General features: G+C 35.1%; 1 protein-coding gene across 1 annotated transcript; it reads right to left on the bottom strand.

The window, feature by feature from the left end:
* Positions 1–6,663: 6,663 nt before the first annotated feature.
* On the bottom strand, positions 6,664–8,205 carry LOC140778009 (bZIP transcription factor 44-like). The gene has a single exon (XM_073122511.1). It carries the CDS (start codon positions 7,447–7,449, stop codon positions 6,997–6,999), a length of 453 nt encoding a protein of 150 aa, XP_072978612.1. The 5' UTR covers positions 7,450–8,205; the 3' UTR covers positions 6,664–6,996.
* Positions 8,206–14,609: the final 6,404 nt, after the last annotated feature.

Below are 14,609 nucleotides of genomic sequence, written 5' to 3'. Positions count from 1 at the left end.
CCTCCACAACGGCTTCCTCATCGACCTCCTCTAGACACTCTCCATCATCAACAACCTCATCATCCTCCTCGAGACAGTTGATGAGCATCACACTTTTGATCGATTTAGAACACCAATGACCGGGGGTGAAACGTTCATCACGTCGAAAGCAAAGGCCCTTCGCTCTTTGCTCCTCCACCTGGGTAGGTGTGAGAGTTCGAATGGGAGGTCTTGCGCCTCCTCTAACATCAGAAGGTCACAAATAAGGTCGTGGTCTAGTACTCGCAGCCGCTATTTTTGAACCCACAAAATTTCCAACTGGCATTCTAGGTGCAAACCGCCCATCTCGATTGCCCTAATTGGTTTTCGCTGCCATCTTGAGAGCCTTATGTTTTTGCTCCATCCTCACGGCCTTCTCAAAAACCTCCTCAAGAGTAGTAGGACAAAGAGCACGAACATCCGCTTGTATCTCATCCCACAGCCCTAAAATAAATGTGTTCATCAATATCTGTTTGGACCAAGGTGGCTCATAACGACTAGTAACTCTTTCAAACTCAGCTTGGTAGTCCAAAACGGTCATCCTCTGAACCATATTGCTTAATGTGGCAGCAAAATCTTCATATGCCGCTGTCCCAAATCTGCGTGTAATCCTCCTACAAAAATCAGCCCATCCAGTAAATCCTCCACCACGAATAACTTATCTATACTAATGCAATGCCGTTTCATGGAGGTGAAAGCTTGTCATCTTGACATTTGCATCCTCTGCTGTCTCTTGACAATCAAAATATTATTCAACTTGAAATACCCAATCCGTTGGATCACCACCTTGGAATTTTGGAAAGTCTAAGTGTGCTGTTCTCCCCGGAATAACATTGTCGAGTTCGCGAAAGATTCTTGGTTCAAGTCTAAACCTTTGTGCATGTCGATCACCTTCTCTAAATCCTCGAGCACGACCATCACCATCTCCAAAGGGATCAACCTCATCCTCAAAGTGCCAATCCTCCTCATCGACGAAGTGTACTGGTGTCGCACGCCTTTCATGTTCCACCATCGCCGATCTTGGGTTTTGTAACGGAGGTGGGGGATGATGTGTAGGCATAGGTAGGAGGGGATCATTGACACTCACATATCGCACCTAGACCTGTGGGGTATCAGATCGATGAGGTTCCACCGCTGGTCCTTCTTGAGGCACCGATCGTCATCGAGGAGACACCGAAGCCGATCGGTTCATGACATATTCCTTTAAATCATTGTGATCCTTTTAAATTGCTTCAACTCTATGAAGCAATATTTATAACATGCCCCTAAGTTCATCCGTCAAGCCCATATTCACACCCACAGACGTTGGTTGACTCGGTCCTACCGTGGTCACTCCAAAGGAATCGACCTCACGGTTTAAATTTTCATGGATTGAGTCTTCCCTTATCGGTGTGCTCTCCATTAGTCTCCTTGTTGATGTCATCTTCCTTGTTTCAACCATTAATGGAGGTCTGAGGTTAACCTGGCTCTGATACCAGTTTGATGGGTTCTTGTACCAATTGCTAGGCTCTGATATCAAATTGATGGGTTATGGTACCAAAAGATAGATTACGGAATAATTCCTTTAAGATCTGAATTTATTACAAAAAGTAGTCTGCGCAACCATGGAAAAATATTAGTCAAATATTTTTCTATAGTTAGAAAATTATGAAACTAAGTGGATTAGATTCGTAACTTCATAATCTATAACTTTTGTATTTACTCCTTTTACAGATTCGAACTGCAATTGGGATAAAAATATGAAATAACGTGAGTGATGGTGGTGGTGACGAGTGGAGTGGATGTTAGGGTTATGGATGGGTATGGAGATGAAGGTGCATGGTGGATGTGGTTAAGGGATGTAGATGAAAGGGAAGAAGTGGTTGAGATCCCAAAGAACAGAGGTGGCTCGACAGACGAGGGAGATTAGAAGTTAAGAGAAATCTTGCCAATGGTAGAAGTAGAAGGATGATGAAGAGGGAGGAAGGAGAGAGTCTAGAGAGAAGATAGGAGACAAGAAATTAATAATCCAATTCCATAATGAATTTGGCTGCTATCCACGTATTTATAGAAGCTAGCTAACAAGTCCTAAAATAATAAGTAACCCTAATTCTAGAGGATTCCTGCCGATCGCGTTCGAACGTGTCCGATCGCGTTCAAACGCACAAAAGGCGTTATCTATATGTACAAATGCGATGCAGGCGTTCGAACGCTACCTATAGGAATTTTATTTTAATGAAAATAAACAATTAATGCAATAAGAAAAGATCCTAACTAAGTGTATCAGACGCCTTTGTCAAGTAGCGTCAATGAACACCCGAGCATAGGGTTATAACCTCGTACTATAATCCTGCACAATATGGGAAAGTCCGTAGTAGAAAGGCCCCATACTATTTACTATTTAACATATAGTCAAGGGTATTTTCATTATTTGGTTTAAAACATCACAAATTCTCAATATAATTTTATTGAGAATTTACTATTACACCTTATACTAATATTAAACTAAACATTACAATAGCTTATACTAGTATTAGTCCTCTTCTTCTAGTTTTAAAAATTAGAATACTTATGCCTATTTCACCCTTATTCTACAAGTGAACTCGGGCTTAGTCTCTCTCTTAGTCTTTCTATCTTGTTCATCCATCACCAAGCTTGGCCGACCACCACCCTTGGCCAACCAAGCCGTCTACCTCATCGTCCGATCGCCCCCCTTGACCCTAAAGAATGGTCTACCTTTTCCCTCCTCCCTTCTTCCCTAGACTATCTTCTACAGCCCTACACCACTACCATCACTAGTGTCACCCTACCTTAGCTAAGCACCACCACCACCACTCGACCACCATTTCCCCGATTTATTTTGATAGATTTGATCCTCCATTCTGGATCTATCAAACCTCCAAATCTTATTCCGATCTACACATTGAATCCAAGGACCCTCTTAACTTTGAAGATTCACGGTAGACTTAACTTTCAAACTTGATAATGGATCATGAATCAGCGACTATTCAGACTCACATCACTCATGGTAGTAGGAAGACACCTTCAATCGCTGATCGAAAGGGGAAGTAACATTGTGCATGGGCTGATTAGACCACCTGGCCTTTGATATAGTTCTTACCTTGAGGCAAGGTTAAAGGAGAAATATGGATTAATACGGTTCGAGCCACAATTAGTCAAAGTCCTTGAATTTTTAGAAATTTATATTCTACATAATTCTAAAAAAATAATCGATAAATATTCAGTCTGATTCCCGGCTCCGTACTAGCTAAGGGCAAACGCACTCGACTGATAGGGATAGGGACAGCTCAATCCAGCTCTCAATGTCAAAGTAGATAGATTGGATGAGTAATGTCATAATCTATGTTCTTCGTATTCTTATTTATTTCAGATCTGGTCTCTATTGGGGATAGGAATGGTAATCCAATCTAAGGGAGATATAGAGATTAGTTTCAAAAAGCTTATTAGTTTGTTTCTTATATGGTTTTTGGACTTCTTTTTTTGTTTCATATAAATAGGGTCTCACAACTTGTATCTTAAGTATGGTCAGAATTGAATAATTTTATCTTCGTCTCTCTATCTCTCTTTTCTAGCAAGATCTTTTTCCTAACCATATCACCCTCACCTTTCAGTGCCTTTTCCCTCCAATGCGACAGTCCTCTTTCTAACCGTGCACAACCCTTATAGAGTCGTCACCTATATTTCATCATTATCCACATCTATCTAGCCTACTCCGTTGCTTCTCCCTTTCATTTCTCCCACAAGAGGCTTTTCCTTTTTGATTTGGAGATGGAAGGTGTTGGTGGGCCTCTTTTGGCCCAACAACTCAAGTTGGTTTGGTTCTTCAGCAGCCATCTAAAGTTGTCTTATATTAGTAGGGAGTTAGTTACTTACGATATAATTACAGTTCAACATATTGATAGCCACTATTGTATGAGGAGAACTTTGAGACAAAAAGAGTCATATTTGGAGAGTGGTTGCATATGTCTTTTATGGTCTTGGAGTAGTGTAGTTATAATAATGGTAGTTATTATGATAGTTATCTTGTGATATTATGCCATCCCATCGCAATTATGCATATGTTTGGTTAATTGTTAGCATAATTATGCTATATCACATTTTTTTTTATCATGGAATATATGTAATTGCTCATTGTGTATGCTAGTTACAATAATTATATTGTAATAAATATTCTACACCATTTGCACTATCACTAAGTAGTTGAGCATTGTTTCGGCAATGTCTCTTACTTAATTAACTCAAAATTAAGAGTAGAATATATTGTATAATATCTATATAATTATTAGCCCACACTTGTTGTCGCTTTAAAATATTTATACTACATTATATGAATACTAGATATTAGATGATAGTAGAAATATGATCATGAGTTAGGATTTATAGATCTAGCAATATGTGATGCTCCGTGTAAGTATGTGTTGCTATATTATTTGTGACTTTATGTTAGCATATAATATTATAATCTTGTAATGTGGATTGAGGAAATTGATATATGATTATACATGATTTGGATCAAATATAAATTTATTGATAAATATATCAACTATGCTTTAATTGTGGTACTTAAGAGCATGCATCATTACTTATAGGCTATCGTAGACTATATTTATTAGGCTTTGTGCTCACTAATTTTTTGCAAAATATTTTTCTCAAATTAGGGAAGGATGGCATTGATATCGAGGAGTAATTATTTTAACTCTATTTCTAATTAGTTTATTTTCAAACTTGTTACACTATAGCCCCCGCATGAGCATTGCATATTTTGTTATATTTTTATGGACATATATCTCTCAAAATTTATTGCACCTCATGGTACTATGCATCACGTACTTCTTTGCTTAAATTATTTTGATAAATTTTGACTTGTTATCTTAGATATTGTGAAAACATTAACTAATGAATCACATTAGAATCATATGGGTTCGACCAGACAGACAGATATATTTGGAGATGACACTTTCTAAGAGCAAGTGAATTTTTATCGGTAAACACTAGGCCATCATAATAATTAAATTGTAACATACTGATCATGATAACAATTAAGAAGCAAACGAATGTTTGGCCAAGATCACTAATCATTATGAAACCATAAATCGATCGGCCGTGTTCTGTTTCACCCTTAGCTTGTCTACAGACAAAACACAACTCTTCAAAGTTTACAAAATAACAACAATTCAATATCAGTGTCATCTATCTAAACATGGGGCGAGTTGAGCTATTCTTAAGACAAATACCTAATATTGCTGCCTTCTTTTTGCATCATAACTTTCAAGAAGAAAATATTTTTTTTAGTTTACATATATATATATATATATATATATATATTCAATAAAAGAAAATTAAAAAAAAAAATCTACCAAGGATTAGATGACCAAATAAGAGCACTTCACTACCAACCATCAATATTTAACTTGAGTTTCCACTCTCACCCGAACTCTTCAAGGCTGGGAAAATAAACAAAGACTGAGCTTTCATGTGCATCATCACCTGAAAGTTTCCGCAACAAACAAGAGCTAATGGAGAAAACTAACAGCTGCCAATTAAACAAGGTTGCTTCTTTCATCATCTAATCTGATGATTTCTGCTAATGGGTAGGAACATGCTTTTATAATCCTTTGGTGATTAGTTCCACTGTTGGTAAGCCTTAAGCTTTCCTACCTACTTGCAACTGTTCAGAGAGGAATTGAGAGAATATGATTGCAGGTGCTTTCATCATCCTGGATCTCTTTGTACTGAACCAAACTTAACCACTGCTTTCTCCTTCTTACTCTTTAAACTTTAAAAGTAGCATTAAAGAGAGAAGGAAAAGAACAACACTCCATTTTAGTTCTATAAAATTTGTCTAGTGGTTGATGGTTGGTAATGACATATGTAGCCTCTCATATTTCAATCAACTGCTTGTTGATTAAACCTGTACTTATTTCTCAAGATTGTCTCAAATTTTAATAGAAGGTAGTCTTTGGTAGAGAAGTAATAGCTACAAGAAGAGGAATCTATATGAAGATATAGTTAGAAGATCATTTATTAATAGAAAAAAATATGTCCAATGTGTCTGTTAGGCAGGAAGAAGAGAGTTATGTTCTCTATATATTTAAACAGATTGTTTAGGTTATGTTCTCCGAGTCTATATTGACTGAAAACTTTCTCAATGCCATTAGATGGAGATGCTGATCCAGCTGCAGAGATAGTGGTCTATCTTTATTGTTAGTGGAAGGGAAAAAATTTAGGAAATCTGTAGGAAAGATATGAGAATATATAGCATATAAGTCTCCAGGATCTCATTTATGTGCAGTCTGATATGCTTGGTTTGCTACAACAGTTCAGCTGGTCTTTTGGTGCTTTCCATTGGAAATAAATAATGAGACTTATCTCCACAGTGATGACTCGGTGAGAAATTGCTACAGTCTGTCAAAAACCACTTAATTACTTAGAAAACATAGTCAGATATCTTCTTGTAACTTATCAATTTATTATTTATGACAAGTATGTACTGATTTCTTAAATACTATTTACAGATTGCATAAATAGGAAAATGGGTTTAAGTGCTCTACAAAATAAATAAAAAATGAGTGATCATGCAAAATCAGAAAATTATTTTAGTGTATATATACACACTTTTTTAGTATTAACAAAGAGGCCAACTCATAGCTGTGAATACATTCTTATTAATAAAGAAATCAAATCAACTACACATCATAGCTGTGAATACATGATCAGAAACCCATATCACAAAGAAGTTATCCCAGCTCATGAACTTGATTCAATCCCTCACCAGTTCTAACTCTCTGGATCCTTTAAAAAAAGTATCCTATCGTCCCACTAAAACAACACAGACGAAGAAAGAAAAACAAAGCACATTAAACACCAGGGCAGGACCATGCATAACAAACACCTCATCAAGAAGCAAAACCAAAGCCAAAACCAGGGGCTGTTCCCCCTTCCCCGCCTAGTAGGAGTGTAGGACCCAAAGCCTTAGTTTCAACAGTATTGGAACATGTCCGCTGAGGCCATTACAGGCATCAAATTCCATGGCCTCACGTAGTATTGAGAGGTCTCAAGACCATCACCATTGCCAATGCCATGGCCATTGCCATTGATGCAGTGTAAGATCTCATTGAGTGATTGCAATCTATTGCTGAGCTCCAGCATCTGAGTCCTGAGCACAGAGTTCTCAGCCTCAACAGCCATGCAATGCTGCGTGGTGACGTTGAGGGCTGTGATGATCTGGCTATTATCCTTGCCGAGTTGATTCACCTGTGCCATGAGGTCGTCCAGATGCTGCTGCTTCCTCATCCTCGACCTCCTCGCGGACTCGCGGTTCGAGAGCTTCCTTTTCTGCTTCCTTTGGTTCATTATATTCTGGAGGTCCTCCTCGGACCCAGAATTCGGGATTTGGCTGCACCCAGATGAAGTCCCACTAGAAGAAGCCATGCCTATTTACTAGTTATATAGATATATAGATATATAGATATATAGATATATGGATATGGATATAGATATAGATATAGATATAGATATAGATACGAAAGAAAGCTATGAGAATATTACGTATAAGTGCTTAGATTTCAGAAGGAGTTCATGAGAACACATAAAACCAGTAGAGGAAGACCACAGAGAAAGATTGGACAAGGTGGGTGCGGCGCCTCAGGGTGGAATTTATCATAAACCCAGCGAGGAGGATCTCACTGAGGATAGGCGACATCGACCAGAAAGATCAAGAGCAACATAACCTTGATTCTAAAGAGGAAAATTTGGATTTTTGACACCTAAACGAAGCCAAAACTCGAGATTTCGCAGATGGGTCTTCTCTATACAACCTTGAGAAGAAGAACGCTCAAGAGAACTCCTTTTAAAGCTCTAAAGAAGAGCACCGGATTCCGCAGGTGGGCTTATTCGATCTGGGATCGAAAAGCCACTCCCCAGATCCCCCAACCCAAGGAAAACAAGAGGCCAAGAAGAAAGGCAAAACCAAAGGTGAAAGAAAGTGAACAAGGAAGAGAGGAGAGGAGAGGAAGATGGGGGAAGAGGTTTTGGGCTTGCTAATGGGTGGAATTTATAGGAGAAGAAAGACAAATAGAAGTCTAATGTATTAATCAATTATGGGTTCTTGTTTCTTTCCTTCTTTCTTTCTGAGGGAATTAATTATAGGTGGGGGGTGGTGGAATCTATTATGTACCTGTGGAGGGGTGAGGGGAGGTCATGGGGCATGTGAGGTGAGCATAGGATTTGGCACACAAGAGTACAATTCCAGCTGGTGAGCAGATCCCTTCAGGACTTTGGGGAGGTAATTAAAAAGATCCTGACATCCTTATTTATAAGTTATAACCTCTCTCTCTCTCTCTCTCTCTCTCTCTCTCTCTCTCTCTCTCTCACTGTCTCTCTATTTCACATTTTAACTCCTTCCTGTTGCAAATCAACACCTATGCTATTTCCAATTTGCAGAATTACCTTATTTCTTTACATAATTACACATCCACTTATTCTTTCATAAGTTTCTCTTGTTCATTTGGTTAAAAAATAAGAAGAAATTAGTGTATAAAAATATATATGATGAACTTATCCTAATTTGTTTTAGTCTTTGGTTGGAAAAAGAGGATAAACACAATGACGATGTATTCAATAAAAAAAATGGGGGGACAAGAATGATATTTAGTTATAATGGTTAATATAAGGGATTAAAAAATAATTAACTTTATTCAGGGTTAACTTTGAAATATCAGTCTTAAAGATAATTTGACTAATTTGACTAAGGGATATCACATATCAAAATATTTTTATTACATATATTATTATTTAGCTTTATTACATTACAAATTCGATAATGATCTAAAAATATAACACAATATATCATCATAAATAATATGTAAACAAAAATCTATTTAACAAACATATATGTTAAATAGCTTAATTATTTCACTATTCTTTCAGTATATATATATAGCTACTTTTACTAAGAGTCTGAGTTGGATTTAAATAATAATAATCAGATGTTTCTTTTAATCTATTTTGAAACGAATAAATAATAAGATCATGGGAGTGGCATTCTTCTGCAACTACCGCACGTGAGGATGGTGAGATCAATCCAAATGAGCAGCTAAGGAGCATCTCCTTTTTGGGTGGGCATTCTTAATGCATAGTTTGATGAGTTTTGGATAAATCACAGCCGTCCAAATTCAATGATATATATTTGTTCCAATTTATCAAGAGCCAAGTAGTATTAATTATGGAATTATGGATAGTTAATTAGAGGGCTCCAAACCGGTAGCTAAGGGCATATGGGGAAAACGTGGAGGGCACTTGGAAATGAAATCTAGAGAATTTTATAAATCACATCCTATATTTTATCTACTTTATGATTCACATTTCGTGTTTTAGATTTTTATAACTTGACTCCTATTTTTTTCTTATAATTCTCATTTAACTCCCTCCATTAATTTGAACGGTACTAAGTAAAAAAATATTTCGTTAATATAAATTAATTTATAAATACTTAAATTACTCATAATTTCTTCAAAGGGGGCAAAGAGGAAGAAAAATAGTAACGAGGGTATTTTAGTAATTTTATTGATATCAGTTAGTCAAAATAATATCATGGTGTTAAACGAGAATTATAAAAAAAAATCGTCAAGATGTGAATCACAAAATAAATAAAATATAGGGTGTCATTTGTAAAATACGCTAATATAATTGATTCTTCAATAATTTTGGTCAAATGGAACTATATAAAGTAAACCTTTTCTTTTATCTCTAGATTAGTAGGTGAATTCTATATAATTTTAAGTTTGGTTTAATAATTGGCGGTGTATTGAAAGCTAAAGTTGGGTCTAAGTTAATATGCACCCATTAGCACGTTTAAGCTGTACACCAAATCTCTAGCCCTATTCATTTTTCTGTTGGTTTTAAGTAAGTTTGACTTCTAAATATGATTGTTTTTTTTTTTGTGTTCTTCAAATTAATTTGCATGGATGATGGAGAGAAGAAACTCCTAATCATAGTGAAATCGACTCACTAAAAACTTAAATTGTTTGACGTGAACTCAGAATTTATTTTTTTTGTTTTTTCTTTTAATATGCATTAAAATTTTGTATAATGGTAAATAATTGTAATTTTTTTCTTATTTTAGCCCCCACATCAACTATAAACAGAACTACCTTTTGTCTACAAGTTCATAGAGTAGATAGAGAGAGAATTTTAATCCTAGGTAAAATAGGGTTTGACATTTACTTTAGAATCCAGTGCAATCCAAAAGCTAAAGATGTTATGTTAGAACCTAAGTCCACATGATTTATGAAAAGAGATATCTTTTCAGGAAAATGAACTTTAAAGAGAGTGAAAATCATCTATAAACTTTATAACGATATAACTATGCTGATCTATTATTAGTATATAAAATAGGTTAATTTTTGTCCTGATGTCTTATTTTATTTATATTAATATCTAATATAGATTATATAGGACTTGTGTCAAAGAACCATCCCTCTATATTGTAATCTTTAAAAATTAATAAATTATTCTTACCGACCGGCTTTCTGGCGGTGGAGAAAAAGAAAAGGAAATACATTCCCCCAAGGGCGACTAAGGGAAAAATTGGGATCTCTTGTGGCCCCAATCATGCTTGAGATCAGACCATTTGCATGTAAATGCCATATATGAGATTCTCAAAAGTACAGACATAGTGAAAAGAATTAAGTAACACAGTTACATTAAGCTAAGGGTAAGGATCCCACAAGGCCAGCAAGAGCTTAGAGAGTCTATACTTGTTTTTACTTACTTATTTTATTTTTGCATACCAACCCAAAAATCCTTTCCACTGTATATACCCCTTCCATGCAGATTTTATATTTGTTTGTATTCCCCACAGCTCTCTTGAATACCATTTAAGTTACTTTCTTTTTTTTTTGTAAAATTATGAGTTAAAATCAGAATTATTTAGCAGTGAGAAAATTGAAAAGAAAATACTCTTAGGTAAGAGGCATAATTAATGCAAAGAGATGATTAAATTTATCTTTTTTACTTAAATATATACATAAGAAGAGTATATATGTAGATTTTAGAAGAAAGAAAGAAAAAAAATCTTAGGTTCTTCAAAATATCCATTAAAAAATATTCATCCATCTTTCCCTACATTCTTTCTTCAATATTTTTTTCTTCTCTAGATAGTTATCTATAGTTCATAAGATGTCATATTCAATCACAAAATAAAAGTAAAAAAGGAACAAAAATAATCATTAAAAAATAGCACATAAATTTCAACTTTTTTTTTTCTTTGGAGATAATTTCATAAAGTGATAAGCTAGGAATTTCAACAATTTGAACAGTCAAAACAGATGGGCATTAAGCAAATCATGCAGCAGCCCTGTTTGTGCACATGCCATTTTTCATATAAACTTTATCTTGAATCTACTTTTTTTTCTATCTTTTATCTCTTAACATGAGATGAGTTTCTGGTAGGAAGAGTTCCACCATTGCCATGTGATTGATAGCCTATCACACCTACTTTTTCTCTTATCCCAAATTGCAGATGACCCAATTGGTTTGAGAAAGAAGGAAGGAAGGAGGGAAGGAAGGAAGGAGGAAACAAATAGATCATAGTAGAAAGCAATAAAGTCTTTGTGGGCACTTGACAGTCCTTGAAGGCAAACTCCACAACTTGCATAATTCCTAGTGCTCCTCTTGTGCCCCCTGTAACCTTATCATTCTTGGTTGCTTGTTATCATGATACTGTACATGGAGCTTTCATAGGGGAAGCTTCCTACTTGCCTACTTAGTCCATTCAACTTTTAACTCTCTAAATTTTAGGCTTAATTGATTATGCTTTTCTTTGCTCCTGCAAACTTTGACTCGTTATCGGTTGGCTCTCCTCTAGAAAAAAAAAATGGTGTACAAATCGTTCTCTTAGATTTTTAAACATTTATAATTGAATTCATATGTTAGTCTTCCGCAAGCTAATTTAATAGAAAAAGTTGCATGACTAGCATGTGCATATAGACTAAATTAACTTTATAAAAGTGGAAAATGATTTTTTTAGATAATTTTGCCTTTATTATTTCTAATCCTTCTACTTCTTCACCTTATTGCATATCCTTGTATGCTTCCCAACATGGTCCTCCACCACTTTCTCCTACATGTGATTTCAACATTTGCATCCATTGAAGCTAGAAGAATTGTGGAGATGAGAAGAGTTACACAAGTTTTTTGAGATTAGAGAAGAAGAAATAAGAAAAGGGGGAAAAAAAAAAGGAAAGAAAAGGGCAGTTGTGCAATATTTTAGAAATAAGAGAAAAATAATCTATCTTGGGATTAGAGAGGCTATAATGTAATCCAAAATTTGCAAGGGTAATTTGGAAATTTAACTTATCAATTATTCTTCAGAGGTTCAAACTAATTCTAAATTAAAGTACAGAAGAATAAAATGTGATATAGCCTAGTTTTAACTTTTTAGTTATCTGCCTTTGTTTCAACTTATATAGGGCTAAATTATACTATTGCCCTTGTACTATGACCTAGTTTTATATCACATTAAGAAAGAACAACAACAATATTGCTACTTTTTAGATAGTTTAGAGGATATATTGTATGCTTTCTTGGGGTATATGTGGTACTAAGAGCTCTTAGTCTGGGGGTGACAATGTAATTTAGCTTCTTCTTTTTTCATAGCTACAAGGAACCAAACGAAGTACACAGATTCATCTTCAAAAATAACTTTAGGACCATAGAAAGATTTGCCAAACATTGGAGATGGTAAAGATTCACTGGTAGTATTTGGAACCTCATTCCCTTATCTCATGTTTCCACCACCAAACCTCTTCAAGGACCTCATTCCCCCATCCCTTTACATTATAACTTCTTGTTTCTTAGAATTTTCACCATGCAAACAAATTATGAACTTTTTAATCAGTACTCTTATTTGTTCATATGTTTAAGCATTAAAAGTTTGATTGAAATTGCTATCTTAACAACTTATTTCATAGAAATTTGCAAGTCAAACATTGATTCATCCTTTTGGAGAATTCTAGAAAGCCAAATGGACAAGGCTGCTTGTCCTTACTTGACTGCATATTTTAACACTTTGATCTTTGGCAATGGGGGGATGTATTGGGGCTAACTTTTTTTTATTATATATCAATTTGGCCCCCACAACATACATGAAATTGAAGCCCAAAAGTTAACTCTCAAAATTTGCCACTTAATAAAAGAGAAAGAGGACATAAGAAGGAAGATGCCATCAAATTAGTCAAATCTTGACTGGCCATTTTTCTGAATGAAATGCGAATTTGAGAGGATTAGATCATTGAGAACTTCTGTTTGTTTGTTCTAGAATTGACCCATATGATTTTGATATATATATATATATATATATGAATGCTATAAGATAGCTAATCCACTATCTTTCTCATTCCTCCAATCTCTACCAATTAACAATGGGAAAGGCTCCTATAATATATTTAAAGAATAGGAATTTTTACATGATTAGTGGATAGACATAAAGGTAGTTCTACTTAATTGCTAGTTGATGGTCTTGGACATCAAAGAAATGGATGCTAACAAGAAGAGAAATATAGGAGGCCTAATTCTATTTATTAATGTTATCTAACAATTCATCATATTCAGCTCAATTTGAAATAAGCTTAAAAAAATTAGCTCGATTTGAAATTAAAAGGAGTCAATCTCTAATTTATGATTGTCATTTCGAGGTCGTATATAATTGTGCTAGAGTGAACATAATTAACAATCAAAAAGAAGAAAAATTCTTCCTTTCTTAGCTTCTAGTGCGACATCAACTTATCGACAAAAAGGAAATCAAGTAGTCAAAAGAAAAAAAGAAATAGGAAGAAGAAGATGCAAGCATGCTCCTAGCCTTTAAATCTGGATTAAGAATATTATTGGGTAGAGAAGGACAGCACAACCTTAGAAGGAACCTAATATTTAGTGTCCCATGATTTCTGAAAAGAGTAGCACTTAAAAGAAAGCCAACCTCCTCCACTAGTTAGATAGATCAAATCTTGTATGGAAGGAATTCTCCTTTTGTATTGCTAAGAATATACTTAGCTGATATGTTTACTAGCCCTACAAATGTGCAACACAAACATCAAGATCAAATCCTCTCCTCTCTCCTACTTTAATACTCCACAAGTGGGTCCATTTCCTATCATCATATGTACTGGAAGGAAAAGATTCCAATAGGCATATCACACACCATGAAACTGATTTTGAGTGTCCATTAATTGTCTCTACTACATTGCTGTCAAAAGAGTCATCATAAACTAAGCTATATAGTGAAGCCCCACATAAAAATGGAACACCTCTAGTCTTGCCAAACAACAAAATCCCTAGTCTACACCAACCTTTCAATAATGAAAATCCAATCCACCATTAGGAATAATGTGGATTCCTGCATTCAGTGGAATTCATTTTATAGGTCTCTTTATTTTGTTCACTTTCCTATCTTATACTCTCAATTCTTAAGTACTTTAGACTATACTCTAAGATGGTAATGACTAGAATTTTCTATGTATGGCCATAAGAAGACAATAGTAAAACTTATAAAAAGAAAAAGAACCAACAAATTGAAAAAAAAAGAAAAAGAAGAT

Source organism: Typha angustifolia, chromosome 15 (genome assembly GCF_048772165.1).
Source record: "Typha angustifolia cultivar Huaian chromosome 15, ASM4877216v1, whole genome shotgun sequence".
In the NCBI taxonomy this organism is placed as follows: domain Eukaryota; kingdom Viridiplantae; phylum Streptophyta; class Magnoliopsida; order Poales; family Typhaceae; genus Typha; species Typha angustifolia.
This window is presented reverse-complemented; position numbering and strand designations above follow the sequence as displayed.